Raw genomic sequence first — 20,549 nt, forward strand, 5'->3', positions numbered from 1 at the left:
AATTCCAAAATGAATGCTTTGTCTACAAAGACCCTCCTTATCACAATTAAAAAAATTCCTTAAGAAATACCTAAAAATGCAGTGGCTTTGTCCCTGTACAAACCCTGATTAACACCCATTCAAACAATTCATAAATGAGAACCTCATTACAAGAATAACACTGACTCTCTGTTTAAATTTCTGTGCATCACCCACCTACTGGAAAGATTTAAAGTTAACACTTCACCACGTATGATAACCACCTTAATAGGAGTTTTCCTTTTTCAGATGAAATCTAACTATTCCTTTTTCAGATGAAATCTTTAACTATTTCTTTCTCAGCTACTTGCTTCAACTTTAGCTGTGCGTATGGGAGAAAAACTTGTACCTGTGTGTACATATCGTTAAATCTCAGTTTTTGTGATAACTCACTGTAATAATTTCACTGTATTTACACTTGTTTTTGTACATTTGGAGCTTTTTTCCCTGGGCCTCGGCTGAAAATGGAGCTGTATCCATTCGGACTTTCCCAGTCAACAAATGTAAAATAAAATAAAAAATAAATAAATAACATGATTGTGTCACTTAGCAAAAACGCCTTCTGTTGAACAGAATCAAAGTCTGTTGCCAAGAAGGCAAAGAATTGGGTGTCATTTATGACTTCTTGACATTCAGAGTTAGAACCACCTTCTGTAAGCAATCCATTGTAATTTACATGGCTGATAGACTATCAATCATTTAAATAAGGGTATATGTGGACCCCCACCCCCCTTGGTCCTGCAAAAAAGCAATTACTAGTGCCAAACGTGATAAACACTCTGTGTGGCAGATCAGCTAAATGGTAATGCAAACAAAATGGTGGTAGGACACCCCCCTGTCTGAAGTCGTGTCACCATCCAGGCCCCTTGTAAAATGAGGCGCATAAGTTTTACCTGGGTTAGCATCTTGATTTTGAATTCTACCAGGAATTTGTTCAGTTATGAAAGGTCCAATAGGGGTTTCCAGGTCCAATCCTTTCTCCCAAATTTGGGGTTATGGCAGGGGAGACTGGAGAAAGTACAGCTGTGTAAATAAACTTACAATACCATAAAGATGAGTATGAGTGATCACTGCTGCAGTAGCCTTAGCTATATGGGTTATATCCTGCCAAGGATATAACAAGCTGGCCAGCTTCCAAAGCATCAGGGCACCTTCAATATGCTCAGACTGTTAGTCCGCTTGAGTTAAGCTGACTAAAAAGACAGGTTTGGGGGCCAAGACCTTTTGAACTTTAAATGCTAACGCAAAGATGGCAACTGAGCCCTGAAAGGACAATGCTAAGGACAATGCTAAGAACAATAAAAAAAATGTCTACAGCCCGGCACAAAAAAACACAGGGATATGGAGGGAGTGGTTACTGCATCAGTGATCATTTGAACATCTACAGTTACTGCAAGTTTATTTACACAGCTGTACCAAGTCTTATACTGATCGATTTTCATTGGTTCCTTTGTATTAGCTGCTTTGCTCTTGTATTATACTCAAGGACCATGTTTGCGCGGCTTGTCTTAGAAAGGCTCCAGAGAGTTAGGCAATTAGCCTCTGGCTCCTCTGATCATACCAAACCATCCTAGAGAACTACGAAAGCTAAGTTTCAATTTTACTACTACAGTTGTTGACATGATTGTTTTTCACACCAAGTGCTTTTACTTGTTTAAGAAAATATCTGTTCTGCTGTTTCACTCTGTTGCTATACTTAATTTAAGAAAAAAAATTGCTACTTTTTACTCAGTATTGTGTTTTAATTCTGTTGTTCAGTTGTACTTCTGTTGACTGTAGTACAGACTGGATGCACACCACCTAAGTCCAGTTCTGTCTGAGGACTGAGCACTAAAAATCAAGGCATCTTTTAAAGAGAGACCCCCCCCCCCCCGCCGTGCCCTTGTGACTGGAGTGTACAGTAGGACTGTCTAATTGAAGGTTACTGGTTCAGGGCTCAGTTTTAGCTGTTTCATTGGTTTCTTTGTATTAGCTGCTTTGCTCTTGTTTGCGTGTAGCACACCGCCATGCAGAGGGGGTAACTCTTGGCGGTTATAGACGCAAAAGCACCAATAGACATACTTTCCCTTAGAAGTGGCTACTATCTAGCACAGCAGTTCTTTAACGGCTCTCAGCTGTTCTGTTTACAACCCAGCAGTGACTTTGCCTCTTACCTATAAACATCAGACCCTACAGCCCCCCACACTTTTTTTTTTTTTGATATACCTCCTACTGTAGACCCCCATAGGTTAGTCCCCCTAAAATCGTTACCAGATACCCCCATCTTTTTCTCTTTGTTGAGATACCAGTTTCAAACCTTGCATTATGGACTGCCAGTTTCCTTCGGTTTCTCCTGCAAGCTTGGTTGACATGTTTTTTTCAGGCAGTCAAGCAACTGCCTTAAGTACACTGACAACCCCATACTCCTACATCACTGAAGAACAATTTGCAAGACATGTTCCTACATGAAGAATCTGGAATCACTCCTCTCTCATGCACAGAACAGGAAAGTACAGTTTTGTACCTACCATAAATGTAGATGTCCGAACAGGATAGCATCTGCAGTCATAACAAATGGGTTGTCCTGTCGTCAGGCAGCCCTTCGGTCGGCCGGATTCCAAAGTCTGGGTCTGGCCTCGGCTGGTGTCGCACTTCACCAGACGTCATCTCTGCTGGTCTTCGGGTATAAAGGCATCAGCAGACGCCATTTTCCTCAGTGTTTCTTGCCCCAGATGCCAGTTGCCCTCTTGGAAAACAAAATTTTGGGTAAATGCCAATGTTTCCAAAAAAAATAGGCAAACACAAAAAATAAGCATGTATGTACATATATACAAACAAATACACCATAAGAGATCCCCCCCAGCTAGCTATTAGGAGGGTAAATACCCTAGGAATACCACAGAGGGGAAGGAGGGTGGGTAACCCTGACTGCAGATGCTATCCTGTTCGGACATCTACATTTATGGTAGGTACAAAACTGTACTATGTCCTTCAAGGATGCATCTGCAGTCATAACAAATGGGTAGAATACCATAGCCAAACTAGGGGAGGAGGAAGAAGAATTATGGTGTAGTTAGGATCCCTTGCAATACAGCAGTGGCAAACCCTGCTCGGGATCTAGAGTATAGAGGTAAGTTATAATGCTTGGCAAATGTATGCACGGAGGTCCAAGTAGCCGCCTCAATAATGTCCTTGGTTGCCACTCCTCGTAAGAAAGCTGTGGTAGTGGCTGTAGCCCTTGTAGAGTGAGGTCTTATGTTCTGTGGAATTGGTTTTCCATGGTAGGAGTAACAGAATCTGATGCAGTTTCCTATCCACTTGGAAATTGTCTGTTTGGAAATTGCTTTTCCTTCCCTTCCTGTTGCATAGGCCACTAGAAGCTGGTCAGTTTTTCTATTGCCCTTGGTTCTGTCCAGGTAGTAGCGCAACTGTCTATGTACATCCAAGGTATGCAGCAGTCTTTCCCCCCTGTTCTGTGGATTGGGAAAGAAGGTAGGTAGGTGGATTGCCTGGTTTAGAGGCACTCTGGATACCACCTTAGGCATAAATGTACGATTAGTTCTCATGGATACTCTATCTTGATGGAAGATTAGGAAGGGTTGTACTGCCATTAAGGCCTGTAGTTCCGAAACCCTTCTTGCTGAAGTAATTGCCAGTAGGAAAGCAGTTTTCCAGGATATGTGTTGAAGATCTGCTGTTGCTGCTGGTTCGAATGGAGGGAGTGTCAATTTTTCTAGCACAAAGTTCAAGTCCCATGCTGGTAATGGTGGTTTCCTAGGAGGTTTTACATTCTTGATTCCTCTGAGGAACTGCCTGAGTAGAGGATGTGAGAAGACAGGGGGATCGAAGCTGTATTCTGCAGAAATAGCTGATGCATGTATCTTGATGGAAGAATAGGACAGGCCTGTATGGAGAAGCTCTGCCAAATACTCCAGGATGTTGGCAATATCTATCTTTGACACATCTTTTCCTCTTTCAGTGCTCCAAATGACAAACCTTTTCCATTTCCCTGCATAGTTCCTTCTAGTAGAAGGTCTGCGGGCCTCCAGGATAATGTCTTTAACCCTTTGGGATAAATCTGGGTTAGTTGCTGTTATGTAATGTTCCAGGCAGTTAGTTGCAGAGTTTTTAGATTTGGATGCATGATGTTGTAGTCGTTCCGAGTTAACATCAAAGGCATCAGGGGCAGTGTCCACATTCTCCCCCGTGACATGCTCCTCAGCAATGGATACCAGTGTTGTCTTGGCCAATTTGGAGCTATCAGAATTATCCTTGGACGCTCTTCTTTGATTTTCAGTAGTATCTTGTGCATCAAAGGAAGAGGTGGGAATGCATATGCTGTCAGGCCTTTCCAACTGAAGGATAGGGAGTCCACCTTCCATGCAAGTGGGTGGTATGTCCTTGTGCAGAATTTCTTGAGCTGGTGATTGAGTGGGGATGCGAATAGGTCTATTTGTGGCATTCCCCATTTCTGTGTGATGGCCTTGAAGATGTCCGGGTGTAGCATCCATTCGTGAGCATCCGAGGTAGTTCTGCTTAACATGTCTGCTGGGATGTTTTCTTTTCCCGGTACAAATATTGCCTGTAACTGGATGTTGTAGCTCAGAGCCATATTCCATAGGTCCAGAGTCATTCGGCATAGGGGGTATGAATGAGTGCCTCCCTGTTTGTTGATGTACCACATGACTGTGGTGTTGTCTGTCCTTATCATCAAATGGCCTGAAATTCTGGATTGCTAGTTTTACTGCCAGCATTTCTTTTAGATTTATGTGCAGGTGCAGTTGATCTGTGGTCCATAATCCTTGTATGCATTTGTCCAGCATGTGGGCCCCCCAACCTAGGTCTGAGGCGTCCGTTGTGATGGTTTGGCTTGCTTGAAAGTTGTGGAAGGGCAAGCCTCGGTTTGACTGGCATGCTTGAGCCCACCATAGGAACTCTTGTTTCAGGCATGGGATTAGTGGTATTTCGGTTTCTAAGCTGTGCCTGTGTTGAGACCATAAATTCTTTAGGTACCACTGTAGTTTTCTCATATGCAATCTGGCATGGGGGACCAGGATTATGCATGATGCCATGAAGCCCAAGGCCTGCAGTACTTTCCTTGCTGTTAGTTTGTTCTGCTTTGTTAATGCCAAGAAGTAATGAGGGAGTTGTTCTTGTTTTTCTGCAGTTAGGAATGCCATTTGTTTTACTGTGTCCAATTCTGCACCCAAGACTGTTTTTGTTTGGGATGGTATTAGTCTTTGCTTTTTTAAATTGACTGTGTATCCCAGAGCTTGTAGTAAGCAAATGACTCTTTGTAAGTCTTTTGTCAGTTTGCTTTTGTTGTCCGCTTGTATCAGGCAGTTGTCCAGGTATGGATAAATTTGGATTCCCTGTAGCCTGCAATGAGCGATTACTGATGCCAGGCATTTTGTGAATACTCTGGGCGCAGTAGATAAGCCAAAGGGCAATGCTGAGAATTGATAATGCTCTGATCCTGCAAGAAATCTGAGGTATCTTCTGCAATTTGGTCGTATGGGGACGTGCAGGTATGCCTCCTTGAGATCTAGAGTTACCAGCCAACACTCCTTGCCCAGCATGGGAAGAAGTTGCTGTAGGGTCAGCATTTTGAATTTTGGGACAATGATGAATGTGTTTAAGGCGGACAGGTCGAGAATAGGTCTCCAACTTTTCTCTTTTCTTGGTACTAGGAAGAGTCTGGAGTAGAATCCTTTGCCCTGTTCTGTTGGTGGTACTCTTTCCACAGCTCTCATCTTCGTTAATTGAGCTATCTGCTTTAGAGCTTCTTTTTTCTGATTTGGAGGTAGGTTTGGCATTCCTCTTTTTACTGGTAAGGTGTGGAAGTGAAACCTGTAGCCTTGGTCTATGGTCTGCAAAATCCACTTGTCTTTCGTGATATAATGCCAATTTTTTGAAAATAAGGCTAACTTTCCGCCTAAGGGTGCTGCTATTTGTTCCCTGGTAGGCGGTGTCAGAGCCAAGTCACTGTGATTGTCCTGTTGCAGTGGCAATGGTTGTGTCTGTGCCTTGCTGGTTATTGCCTTGCCACTGGCGTCCTCTGTAGGCACCTCCTCTGGATTGATTTCTGCCTCTGGAACGTCTATTCCTGCCTCTCTGAGATTTAGAGGAGTCTGGAAAGGACCAATTTTTGGAAGGCCAGTTCCTGCTAAACCTTGGGGGCTGAACCTGTAAGAAATCTTTAACTGTTTGTACAGATTTTGCCTTCTCTTCCATTTTCTTCATTACTTGCTGAGCAGGAGAACCAAATAGACTGGCTTTGTCCATAGGAGCATCTAACAGCTTTGCTTTAACATGATCCGGCAAGACCTGTTCTTTCAACCATGCATGCCTTCTTATAACTGTGCCAGTCATGGCTGATCTAAATGAAGCCTCCAGTGCATCATAGCCACATTTTAAAGAATGGTTACTAACCTGCTGAATGTTATTCACCATTTCTAAAACATATTTCTTATCTAAGGAGTCATCAGAGGACAGTTTCTTAGTTAACTGATCAAGCATAAACTCTTGGTATTGGATCATATGGAACTGACAATTCAAAGCTCTAGCTGAAAGAGTAGCAGAGGTGTAAACTTTTTAACCCCATCTCTAAGGACCTGGATTCCCTTTCAGAAGGGAGAGGGTTTTTTGCTGAGGTCGAAGCTACTGCCTTAGGCCCCTGGGAGATAGTCTCAGGATCTGCAAGAGGGGCCTTGTATAGGTGGTGATGAGTGTCCGGTACCCTGTAAAACCTATCTGGTTTGGCAGGGGCTGGAGGTAAAGTATCAGGAGCAGTGCAAACATCATTAAATGCATCATCCACAACAGGCAGAACTGGAGGAATAGCTAAGGGCCTATGTTGCGGTAAGTGTAGAAAGGTCCTAAGCCTTTTTCTTGAATCTGAGAAATCTTGTCCCTGCCATTGGAATTGCTCTCTCATGGCATGTAAGGTTTCCCCAAAGGAAAATTCCTCTGGTGGAGAGGCAGATGGAATAGATTCTTCAGCATCGGAATCTTCATAAGTAGAAAAAGGAGCCTCTGGATGGTCTGTAATGTCTGAATCATCAGAAGAATCATCTGAGGACACTGGCTCTGGGGGCTCTGCTCTAGGTCTCTTTTCTGGAGGCTGAGAGGCCCTGTCTGGGCGAGATTGGGATCCCCTTATTAAAGAGATGAGATCCTCTGCCAGAGTAAGCATTTGAGAACTGGAACTGGGCCTGTGTGAGGGGGGCTTAACAGGCCCTGATTTAGCAGTTTTGGCTGCCTTAGCCCTGGCAAAGGCCTTAATAGACATGGCTGCAGGAGGCCTAGCAGCACCACGTGCTGGGGTAGAGACATCCAAAGGGATGGTGTCTGATAATTCTATAGGAACCACATTAGTAGGCAAAACTTCAGAGGCCGATTCAACTAGGGTAGCAGGAGCCTCGGTAGTAGTCATGGATTCGGCTGAAGATTGACCCGTTTGCTCGGTTTCGGCCGAAACAGAGACACTCGCGGTTTGCTTAACCGTGGTTTCGGCCGAAAGAGGACCGCGAGTGTCGGTATTTTTCTTTGCGTTTTTTAACAATTTGAGAAGTCGGAGGATCAGACGGCATAATGTACGCAAAATCTGAGCCGAAAAACTGTTCAGCAAACTCCGACCGACGCCTAAGCGTTCGTCGGTTGAAGGAAGCACAGGCTAAACAGGCTGCTACGTCGTGGTCTGGGCCTAAACAAGGTAAGCAGTAAGAGTGGAAATCTTTATGAGGTATTTGTTTCCCACAAGTTAAACAGTTATTTACTTTTTCTGACATCGGCTGAGGCAAGAAAGAGTCCCCAATGGGGTACTTAGCTTTTAGAAGTCTTGGTAGTATTCGGTAGTAGTAATCTCTGGATCTGACCGACCGGCACTTGCGAACAGCTTCTGCTTGGCGCCACGGCAAGAAAGACTGAGGAAAATGGCGTCGGCTGATGCCTTTATACCCGAAGACCAGCAGAGATGACGTCGGGTGAAGTGCGACACCAGCCGAGGCCAGACCCAGACTTTGGAATCCGGCCGACCGAAGGGCTGCCTGACGACAGGACAACCCATTTGTTATGACTGCAGATGCATCCTTGAAGGACATCACTAAATATATGTGAGCCGACAGCCTGACTCCTACGCATAATATGCAGCAAACACAAACCTTCACATGTACTCTCCAGAAATCTACCTTAGCACCAGAGACCACCAAAACACAAATATGCTACACCTAACACTACACCCAAAGCACCCAATACACAAAAACACTAGCACCAGTGTCTCGCCAAATAAGCTCTTAAGGCAGTGCACATCTATTCCAAATGTTTTAGTTATAGGGGACTGTATAGTGACACATACAGATGCCCCACTCACCCGGTTAAACAAGGTTAAGATCAGCTGTCTTTCTGGTGCAAGGATTTGTAAGATCACACATGCTCTCAAGTCTCTTAAACAACAAGTACTGTTATGACTCTGTCATAGTTCATGTTGGTGTGAACAAGACATGACTGAGCTCTCAATGCATGTCCCAGGCAGGTATGTCCCTAGCTTTAGCAGCATTTTACCCTCTCTTAGGATGATACCACAATATAAACAAAAAGTGACATCTATAATTGGCTCAGTTTCTGGTGTCATTCTTAAGGGATCCAGTTCCTGACAGCCTGGGATGACATGGCGGATAGACCATGCTGCTTTGCCAGAGACAGACTTCACCTGGCACCTCCAGGATTTCGGTTGTCTCCCCCACAATGCCTTTTTTAGGCAAGGTCACAAAAACAAAACTAACATGAAAATATCAAAACACAAAGACAATGTCATGCTGCTAAATGCTTGGAATTTATATCAGAAACGGCACCCTCTGAAAGCACTCCTCTTCCCTGGAAGATCTGTATTTTCCCATATCCAGATGACTGGCTACAAAATGCCACAACAAGGGATTTTCTCATACAGCAAGAGATTATCTGTTTTGCTTGTGTCTGTCCTTGGGCATTTCAGTCAACATGGCTAAATTCACAGTTGGATTTATCATAAAGTGACATTTATAGAATGCCATCTGGACAGTAAACTGAGGACATATGCCTGAAAGAATAAGAATTTCCAAATGTCTGTTTATACCCTTTCTCCCTGCATCCCTAGTACAAAAACACTGGGGTGAATGTTGGCCTCAATACACATGGTACTTCATATGAGGTTTTATACAAGTGTGCTACAGTAGACTTTGAGCATGCTGTGGTTCAAATCATTACATGCAATTAACTAATCCATTTTGACTATTACACATCTGCAGATATTTAGAGTGGATTCTGTCTCCTAGTGTTTCAGCCTAAAAAGCACATTTATAGAAGATCAATTTAAAATCAATGCAGATCTAATGTTAAACACACTACCTAATGCTAATAAGAAAATCATCTTTTTTTAATACAGCAATACAATATTACAAAACTGACAAGACGGGAACTGTATGACCTAACAAAACAAACTAAACTCACCTAACCGAACAACTAACCCTGCTACCTAACAAGTCAAAAAAAAGGGTAGAGAAAGGGGTAAAAAAAAGACAAAAGATGATTTTTTTATCTATCCAGAAAGGATACATGAAAGAGCCCTTGGCAAAGCTCACAACCTTGTTGCTGTCCTAGAAAGTGGAAAATGAAATCTGGCGTAAAAGAGAAGGAAGCAGGGTGTTATGAGTAGTGAAGGTAAAGCTCCAGGGCTAAAATTGTTGGAATTGGCCAGTCATGGATCCAAGTCAGTTCTGATAATCCACAGCTTGAACCCAGATTAAAAAGACATCGGATCATGATTTTTTTTTTCCTGCCCTCTTTTTCCTCACCAGGATGTCATAACTTAAGGACTGCAAAGGACTACACAATCACTGAATTATGATGATAGACAAGTTGTAAGCAATGAATGGAGATGAAATAGGGAGGGATCGATTGCATGTACTCAAAACTCATGTGCCCAAAAGACTTGCATATTAATCATCAAAAACTATACTTAAGATATGCAGAATACAAGGAAAACCATACCAAACAGGGATTTCAAAGAACTGGTGCATTTTCATCCCACATAAGGTGCGCGCGCAGGCAGACACACACACACACACACACACACACACACACACACTCTACAAGAACTTAAAAATGTATTGTGCGTTCATTTATGCAGACTTAAGTTTCATGTGATAAATTCTGAGTACACTTCCTTTAAAACAGAAGAATGAACATACCTGTGTCATCCTGAAAGATCTGCAAGTCTTCTTCAGAGTATGACATAGATGGTTGCATTATTGTGTTATCCAGAGGACTCTCAACTTTCAGTGGAATATTGTACACAAACCTTCTAGCAGTCTGGTTTTTCCTTCTACCACTACCAGGTTCTTGTTTGATGAATGTCTGACTATACATGTCATTCCATACAAAAACTTTTCCCTGGCCCACAGGTTCATTATCAACCATTTCTAATGAGTTACTTTGACCCCAACCTGGATCATTTAACTGAAATGTTTCATTTTGGCTCTCATCTAGACTGTAGCGATCTTCATTTTTAATATGACTTGCTAGGTTAGTGAGATTGTGGGTTGCCCAGAAGTTTGCTGTCTTTTGTTCTCTTAATGACAAGGCATCCCTGGTGACTGAAGTTCTTCTGTTATAGTCCACTACAACAGCTTCTGGTGCTTCAGATTTTATGCTAATGTTTAAGGCATCTTTTATAAAATTACGACAAGACTGAACAACCTCTGTCATTTGGAGGTAGCTAGCCACTGACATCACTTCAATGGCATTTTGGCTTGTGAGTACCAAGTTACCAGAATACATGAAGTCCAAAATAACAGAGAAACCCTGAACAGCGACAACATCTAAGTGGGTAACAGTGGCTTGGTCATGGCTTGCTTTCTTTGAATAGCAATACAATGTCTTAAAGAAACGACTACCAGCAACCAGAATGTTCTTGTGTGCTCTGAAAACCTTTCCACTCACCACAATACGGACATCACATAAAATTCCTTTCTTTCTTTGCTCATTGAGCTCCTGAAGAAGTTGATAACAATATGAGTTTTCATTCGGTCTGCTGTAATCTGTGTAGCCCTCTCGAGCAGATTCAGTCTTCACCTTCAAGTCATGCTATGAGAAGAAAAAAAAAAGTTACACAGTATAAACAAAAATCAAAAAAATATATAAAAATTACGCACCTACCTTAAATGAAATTGACATACTTCCCATAACAGTAGGTTAGAATTGGTACGTCCACCCTCATCACCTTGAGGACTAAAACTGGCAGGACTTAACCAATCCATTTTAACTATCCCAGACTATCCTTACCCTTCCCTTTTATCCCCAAGACTTTAGGAAAGAATATGAGCACATAAGGTGCAAGTCTAACACAAACTAAACACAAAACATCAAGATACCGGTTGACAAAGCTGGCCAGGACCAGGAAGGAGAGTGGTGAAAGAGAATGTTGATGAGGATAAACAAGCAATCTGTATCTACTGCTGTACAAACAAGCAATCTGTATCTACTGCTGTACATAATTTAGTACCTAGGATTGTAAATGCATATCATCTTAAGAACCAAGTCCCAAGCTAACTTCTTGAGTAAATCTTCATGAAAGAATATCCTGAATAATGGTGGTATTGAGGGAAAACCTGCAGCTAAAGATCACATCTGGCTTAGAGAGTCTTGCAAAAGTACAGGTGTAGCCAATGGAACACCATCCAAGGATGCATGCTTAAAAAAAAGCATGAGGCGCAACATAACCTTACAATGGAAGCACTAGTCTCAAGCCTTTAATGCTCTACTGTGTTTTTCATAATGCAATTTGAAAGCCATTTTGAAAGATTTGATAATTTAGATCCCAAATTCTTAGCTGAAAATGGCAGCAACCCACGTTTTGATTGATGCATGCAACATCGATCCCCTTTCATCATCCACAGTACACAGTACAATCAAGAGATCCGGAACTGGGTCCAGATGCCAGGGCTGCACCAGGAGGTGACGATGCAGAGACGGAAACCAAATTTGTCGAGTGAATGAATGTCCATGTATGCGACTCAGAAAAATAAAGGGAAAGAAAATATAGAAATTTGCACAATCATCAACCGGACCAGGACTGGAACCATATAATGTAATGAAACAAGTAAATAAGGAATTCTTGCAAGCAGTTAAGGGACTGGTTGAAGTATCGGGACAGAAAATACCAGCATATAAAAACATACAAGCATGTCTTGCAGACAGAAAATATATGTACGACCGTGAGCTCAAGATTAATGCCATGAAATGTAGTTATCCCCCTTTGGGGAAAAAACATATAACCATGAATTACCACATAGGTGGCAGTACACTAAACACCGAAAGTGTGATGAGACTTAGGGACACAGGTGGACAGCAGTCTCACCTTCGATAACCACATCGCCACAACAGTCAGGAAATCCTATGTGGCACATCTCATCACTAAAGGCTTTTCATCCAGAAAAAAAGGTAGTCACTGTACTCGTCTTTCATTAGACCCATTATAGAGTACAATGCCCAATTTGGTATGTACCTCACAAGACATCTGCAACAGCTGGAAAGGCCACAGAAATACCTCACTAAAATAATCACAGGCGTAAAGCAGATGCTTTATGCTGACAGTCTAAAAAACTCCAGCTATACTCTGTGGCATATCTACTCAGAGGCGATCTCTGCTTAACATATAAGGCCATAGGTTTCATAGATTCATAGGTCTTTACTAGGCCAACAACCACAAGGGCCTTTTTAAGCCTAGCCATGCATCCCAAATATCAAGGGTATCAGAACATGACAGAAGTGTAAGGAGGGGTTTAGGAGATTAACCATTTACAGGTTACCTGCGTCCATTAGAGACATGGGTGCCAAACCAGGGATGAATTTCTGGTTTCCCATCCAATTGTCCAAGCTACACTTGAATTGGGTTAGGGAGGAACTCTTGCTTCATATCTACAAAATATTGCACAACCGTTATTATGAAGTCTCTCCAGATCAGCTACACCAGAGGCGAAGGAAGTTGTACGAGTATATCACCAAAGACAGAACCACCTCTTACAAGTGTATTATAAAGCAAATTCACAATTTTTGCATGCCTGACAATAGAAGAACCATTCTTTGGAATAGGAGAACAAAGACCCAAGAAAAATCTTTCTGGGTGGACACCCTTATGTGAACATCCTACAGGTAACAGTGACATCAACGAAAATACCTGGACTTATCCAGCTTTGAGGAAGACCGGGTAGCTACTGCACAAATATCATAAAACTGTGCTCCTAAAGAAAGCTGCAGATATTTCAACTGTTCTGCCAGTACAAGTCGTAAGTACTTAAAACATGGAGTTCCAGCTTTAGTATGAACCCGAAGCAGTCACAGCCAGGCATTTAAAGCAGTGCAAGCTCAAAACACTTCCGGTCCAAGGTGAACCACAAAAAAATGATGCAAAGATTGCCAGTTTGTATCATCCTTTCGACGCAAAATCCAGCTTGGTTGTGTGCGTCTATGCTTATCAGAATATTCAAGAAAGTACAGCTGTGCAAGTAACTTACCATAACAGTAGATGTTTGAACAGTCACTGCTGCAATAGCCCCAGCTATATGGTTTATATCCAGCTACCAAAGCTTCAGCGCACCTTCCACACACCCAAATTGCCAGGCAGCTCAAGATTAAACTGACTAAAGTTTTGGCACAGGGAGGCCCTCATAGCTTTACTGCCAGCGACACACACAAACAGGCTGAGCTCTAAAAGGACAATGCTAGTAACACCAAAAAATAAATGTCCACACCATGGCATAAAAAGCACAACAAAAATTAAGGCGGGCAGGTGGAGGAAGGGAGCATCTACTGCACAATTGTGCATGGTCTTCATACTGATCACTGCCGCCGTTATATGGCTAGATTACCCTAGCTAACTACATTTGGGAGGTGGAAAGTTAACAGTCCAGGAACCCCTAGAGAATGGTGCTAACAAAACCAAACATGAACTTAGAAAAGGCATCAAGCTAGCTTATAGTGCTTTGTAAAACTATGTGCAAAGGACCATGTAGCAGCTTCTAGAGTACTGCTAGAATAGTACAGTTTTGTACCTACCATAAATGTAGATGTCCGAACTGGATAGCATCTGCAGTCATAACAACTGGGTTGTCCTGTCGTCAGGCAGCCCTTCAGTCGGCCGGATTCCAAAGTCCGGGTCCGGCTTCGGCTGATGTCGCACTCCACCCGACGTCATCTCTGTTGGTCTTCGGGTATAAAAGCATCAGCCGACGCCATTTTCCTCAGTGTTTCTTGCCCCAGATGCCAGAAGCCCTCTTGCAAGCTAAAATTTGGATAGATGCCAATGTTTCCAAATAGATAGAGGTAAACACAACAATAAGCATGTATGTACATATATACAAACAATTTCACCATATAAGACTCCTACCTAACAGCTAGCTATTAGGAGGGTAAACACCCTAGGAGTACCACAGAGGGAAGGAGGGAGGTAATCCTGACTGCAGATGCTATCCAGTTCGGACATCTACATTTATGGTAGGTACAAAACTGTACTATGTCCTTCATGGATGCATCTGCAGTCATAACAACTGGGTAGAATACCATAGCCAACTAGGGGAGGAGGATAAAAGTAGATTATGGTGTGTTTAGGATCCCTTGCAGTACAGCAGTGGCGAACCCTGCTCGGGATCTGGAATATAGAGGCAAATTATAATGCTTGGCAAATGTATGCACGGAGGTCCAAGTAGCCGCCTCAATAATGTCTTTGGTTGCCACTCCTCGTAAGAAGGCTGTGGTAGTGGCTGTTGCCCTTGTAGAATGAGGTCTTATGTTCTGTGTAATTGGTTTTCCATGGAAGGAGTAACAGAATCGTATGCAATTTCCTATCCATTTGGAGATTGTCTGTTTGGAAATAGCTCTTCCTTCCCTTCCTGTTGCATAGGCTACAAAAAGTTGGTCAGTCTTTCTGCTATTTTTTGTTCTGTCCAAGTAGTAGCGTAGCTGTCTATGTACATCCAAGGTATGCAGTATTCTTTCCCCTCTGTTTTGAGGGTTGGGAAAGAAGGTAGGTAGGTGGATTGCCTGGTTTAAAGACACTCTGGATACCACCTTGGGCATAAATGTAGGATTAGTCCTCATGGACACTCTATCTTGGTGGAAGATTAGGAAGGGTTGCACTGCCATTAAGGCCTGTAGTTCTGAAACCCTCCTTGCTGAAGTAATTGCCAGTAGGAAAGCAGTTTTCCATGACAGGTGTTGTAGGTCTGCTGTTGCTGCTGGTTCAAAGGGTGATAGTGTCAATTTTCTAGCACAAAGTTCAAATCCCAAGCTGGTAATGGTGGTTTCCTTGGAGGTTTTACATTCTTGATTCCTCTGAGGAACTGCCTGAGCAAAGGGTGCGAAAAAACAGGTGGATCAAAGCTGTATTCTGCTGAAATAGCTGATGCATGTATCTTGATGGAGGAGTAGGACAGGCCTGAATGAAGAAGTTCGCCAGATACTCCAGAATGTTAGGCATATCTATGTTTGACACATCTTTTCCTCTTTCTGTACTCCAAATGACAAACCTTTTCCATTTTCCAGCATAGTTCCTTCTTGTTGAAGGTCTGCGTGCTTCAAGAATAATGTCTTTTACTCTTTGGGAAAGTTCTGGATTAGCTGCTGCTATGTGATGTTCCATGCAGTTAGTTGCAACGTTTTTAGGTTTGGATGTATGATGCTGTAGTTGTTCTGAGTTAACATCAAAGGCATCAGGGGTATTGGCCACCTATTGTTCCGAGACATGCTCCTCAGTAGTGGGTACCAGTGTTGTCTTGGCCAGTTCGGAGCTATCAGGATTATCCTTGGACGTTCTTCCTTGATTTTCAGTAGTACCTTGTGTATCAAAGGAAGAGGTGGGAATGCATATGCTGTTAGGCCTTTCCAGCTGAAGGAGAGCGAATCCACTTTCCATGCTAGTGGGTGGAGTGTCCTTGTGCAGAATTTTTTGAGCTGGTGATTGAGAGGTGATGCGAATAGGTCTATCTGTGGCATTCCCCATTTCTTTGAGATGGTCTTGAAGATGTCCGGGTGCAGCTTCCATTCGTGGGCATCCGAAGTAGTTCTGCTTAATATGTCTGCTAGAGTATTGTCTTTCCCCGGCACAAATATTGCCTGTAACTGGATGTTGTAGCTGAGTGCCAGGGTCCACAGCTCCAAGGTCATTCTGCATAGGGGGTATGAATGAGTGCCTCCCTGTTTGTTGATGTACCACATGACTGTGGTGTTGTCTGTCCTTATCATCAACTGGCCCTCCTTGAGAAATGGTTTGAACTTTTGGATTGCCAGTTTTACTGCCAGCATTTCTTTTAGGTTGATGTGCAGGTGAAGTTGATCCTGTGTCCACAATCCTTGCACGCATTTGTCCAGCATGTGGGCCCCCCATCCTAGGTCTGAAGCGTCTGTTGTGATGGTCTGGCTTGCTTGACATCTGCGAAAGGGTAGGCCTGGGTTTGACTGGCATGCCTGAGCCCACCATAGGAACTCCTGTTTTAAGCATGGAATTAGTGGGATTTCTGTTTCTAGACTGTGTCTGTGTTGGGACCATAAATTCTTTAGGTACCACTGTAGTTTTCTCATATGTAGTCTGGCAAATGGAACCAAGATTATGCATGATGCCATGAAGCCCAAGGCCTGCAGTACTTTTCTTGCTGTTAACTTGTTCAGTTTTGTTAGTGCCAAGAAGTAAGGAGGAAGTTCTTTTGTTTTTCTGTAGTCAGGAATGCCATTTGTTTTACTGTGTCCAATTCAGCCCAAGAATGTCCTTGTTTGGGATGGTATCAGCCTTGACTTTTGTAAATTGACTGTGTATCCCAGTGCTTGTAGCAAGTAAATGACCCTTTGTAAATCTGTTGTCAGCTTGCTTTTGTTGTCCCCTTGTAGCAGGCAGTCGTCCAGGTATGGGTAAATTTGAATTCCCTGTAGTCTGCAATGGGCGATTACTGATGCCAGGCATTTTGTGAATACTCTGGGCGCAGTAGATAAGCCAAAGGGCAATGCTGAGAATTGATAGTGCTCTGATCCTGCAAGAAATCTGAGGTATCTTCTGCAGATTGGTCGAATGGGGAGATCTAGAGTTACCAGCCAAGACTCCTTGCCCAGCATGGGAAGAAGCTGCTGTAGGGTCAGCATTTTGAATTTTGGGACAATGATGTATGTATTTAAGGTGGACAGGTCGAGAATTGGTCTCCAACTTTTTTCCTTTCTTGGAACTAGGAATAGTCTGGAATAGAACCCCTTTCCTTGCTCTGCTGTTGGCACTATTTCCACAGCTCTCATGTTTGCTAACTCCATTATCTGGCGTAGAGCCTCTGTTTTTTGATTTGGAGGTAGATTTGGCATTCCTCTTTTGACTGGTAAAGTGTGGAAGTGAAACCTGTAACCTTGATCTATGGTTTGTAAAATCCACTTGTCTTTTGTTATGCAGTGCCAGTTCCTTGAAAATAAGGTTAACTTTCCGCCTAGAGGAGCTGCTATTTGTTCCCTGGTAGGCGGATTTAGGGTTAAGTCACTGTGGTTGTGCTGATGTAGTGGCAGTGGCGGTGTCTGTGCCTCTGTTGTTACCTTGCCACTGTCGTCCTCTGTAGGCACCTCCTCTGGATTGGTTTCTGCCTCTGGAACGTCCATTCCTGCCCCTTTGAAATTTTGTGGAGTCAGGAAAGGACCAATTTTTGGCAGGCCAGTTCCTGCTAAACCTTGGGGGTTGAACCTGCAAGAAATCTTTAACAGTTTGAACAGATTTTGCCTTTTCTTCCATTTTCTTCATAACCTGCTGGGCAGGTGTACCAAACAAACTTGTCTTGTCCATAGGAGCATCTAGCAGCTTAGCTTTAACATGATCCGGTAAAGCTTGTTCCTTTAGCCATGCATGCCTTCTTATCACTGTGCCTGTCATGGCTGATCTAAATGAAGCCTCCAGTGCATCATAGCCACATTTTAAGGAATGGTTGCTAACCTGTTGTATGTTATTTACCATCTCTATTACATATTTCTTATCAAGAGATTCATCAGTGGTTAGTTTTTAGTTAACTGATCAAGCATAAACTCTTGGTATTGTATCATGTGAAACTGACAGTTTAAAGCTCTAGCTGAGAGAGTAGCTGAAGTGTAGACCTTTTACCCCATCTGTCTAATGACCTTGCTTCCCTTTCAGAAGGAGTAGGGTTTTTAGCTATGGTCATGACTACTGCCTTGGGACCCTGGGATATAGTTTCTGGGTCTGCAAGTGGGGCCTTGTAAAGGTGGTGATGAGTATCTGGCACCCTGTAAAATCTGTCTGGTTTGGCAGGGGCTGGGGGTAAAGAATCTGGAGCGGAGCAAACATCATTGAAAGCATCATCCACCACAGAGAGAACAGGAGGTATAGCTAAGGGCCTGTGCTGTGGGAGGTGCAGAAAGGTCCTAAGTCTTTTCTGGAGTCTGAAAAATCCTGTTGCTGCCATTGGAACTGTTCTCATGGCATGCAAGGTTTCCCCAAAGGAGAATTCTTCTGGTGGGGAAGCTGCTGGAATGGATTCTTCAGCATCAGAATCTTCAAAATTGGAGAAGGGAGCCTCTGGCTGGTCAGTTATGTCTGATTCATCAGCAGATTCATCAGAGGACACTGGCTCAGGGGGCTCTGCCCTAGGTCTCTTCTCTGGGGGCTGAGAGGCCCTATCTGGGTGAGATTGAGATCCTCTGATTAAAGAAATTAAATCTTCTGCCAAAGAAAGCATTTGGGAACTAGAAGAGGGCCTGGATGAGGGGGGTTTAACAGGCACTGTTTTAGTAGTCTTGGCTGCTTTAGCCCTGGCGAAGGCCTTAATGGACATGGCTGCTGGAGGCCTAGCAGCACCACGTGCTGGGGTAGAGACATCCAGGGGGATGGTGTCTGATAAGTCAACCACCGTAGTGTGTAAAATTTCTGAGGTCGATTCAAGAGTTGTAGCAGGGGCCTCAGTTGTAGGAATAGGTTCAGCAGTACTTAGATCAGTTTTCTCGGTTTCGGCCGAAACCGAGACACTCATGATTTGCTTAACCATGGTTTCGGCGAAACCGCGGACCGCGAGTGTCGGTCTTTATCTTTGCGTTTTTGGTAGATTGGGTAGTCGGAGGATCCGGCGGCATAATGTACGCAAAATCAGAACCGAAAAACTGTTCTGCAAACTCCGACCGGCGCCTAAGCGTTCGATTGAAGGAAGCACAGGCCGAACAGGCTGCTACGTCGTGGCTGGGCCTAAACAAGGCAGACAGTAAGAGTGGAAATCTTTATGAGGTATTTGTTTCCCACAGGTTAAACAATTGTTAACTTTTTCTGACATCGGCTGAGGCAAGAAAGAGTCCCCAACGGGGTACTTAGCTTTAGAAGTCTTCGAAGTAGTATTCGGTAGAAGTAATCTCTGGATCCGACCGACCGGCACTTGAACAGCTTCTGCTTGAGCCACGCGGCAAGAAAGACTGAGGAAAATGGCGTCGGCTGATGCTTTTTTACCCGAAGACCAACAGAGATGACGTCGGGTGGAGTGCGACATCAGCCGAAGCCGGACCCGGACTTTGGAATCCGGCCGACTGAAGGGCTGCCTGACGACAGGACAACCCAGTTGTTATGACTGCAGATGCATCCATGAAGGACATCCAACCCTTTCCAAAAAGTCAAAGATCAAGACGAGGCCTTGGTAGACTGGACCTTGACCCTGCCTGGAATATTTCTGTTATGGTGAGCATAGCAAAAGGTATTAGCCTTGGACAACCATTTGGAAAGTCTGTTTTGACACAGATCGTCCCTTCATACCTTCACAAGAAATGAACAATTCAGGCGAAGATTTGAAAGATTTAGTTCAAGATAGTACCACAGTGGTTTGAAAACATTAAAGGCATGCAGTATCCTCTCCCCCTCATTTTTAGGTTCAATAAAGAAAATGGAGAAATGGATAGTTTCGCTTAAAGAAAACTTGGCGACTACGTTAGACATAAAAGGATTAGTTCTCAAGAAACCCTTCCCCTACAGAAAATGAAAAGGCTGACCCCACCTTAAGAGCATGCAACTTCGATACCTTTCTTGCAGAAGGCATAAGGATCAGTAAAACTGTTTTTCATGTTAAAAACCTCAAAGTCAGCAAGGTTAATCGGTTTAAATGGAGAAGGTGTTGACTTCTCTAACATAAAATTAAGATTCCAAGGAGAGGGCACCAGTTTACTCGAGGCCTGTTGTACAAAACCACTTTCAATGCAGTCTTGTGTCAAAATGTTTTTGAAAGAGGAGGATCCATGGGCAGACATGCTGAAGTGGCAGATAAACGAACCCTGACAGAGGAATAAGGCAGGACACAGGATAGTAAATCACAGATGCTGTAAAACCAGAACACAGCTAGCCCCGAAAGGGTACTGATTGTATTGCTGGCACCAACTAGAAAACCTTTTCCATTTGCTAATTATTTTCTAGCAGCAGGCTTTCGTGCCTCCATTAATATCTGCTGCACATCCTCAGTAAACCATTACCTAAAAAGAAACTAAGACCTTATAATTCAAATAGTCAAATGAAG

The 20,549-nt window shown here is 43.3% G+C and overlaps 1 protein-coding gene across 1 annotated transcript in view; it reads right to left on the reverse strand.

The window, feature by feature from the left end:
* The window catches only part of ZBTB10 (zinc finger and BTB domain containing 10), a 592,770-nt gene that overhangs the window by 289,192 nt on the left and 283,029 nt on the right, over positions 1–20,549 (reverse strand). Inside the window, exon 2 of the mRNA XM_044065781.1 lies at positions 10,224–11,118. Coding sequence (XP_043921716.1) covers positions 10,224–11,118 — 895 coding nt within the window. The remainder of the gene's footprint in view (positions 1–10,223; positions 11,119–20,549) is intronic.

This window comes from Protopterus annectens, chromosome 3.part0 (assembly GCF_019279795.1).
Source record: "Protopterus annectens isolate FY-2018-M chromosome 3.part0, PAN1.0, whole genome shotgun sequence".
Taxonomy (NCBI): Eukaryota; Metazoa; Chordata; order Ceratodontiformes; family Protopteridae; genus Protopterus; species Protopterus annectens.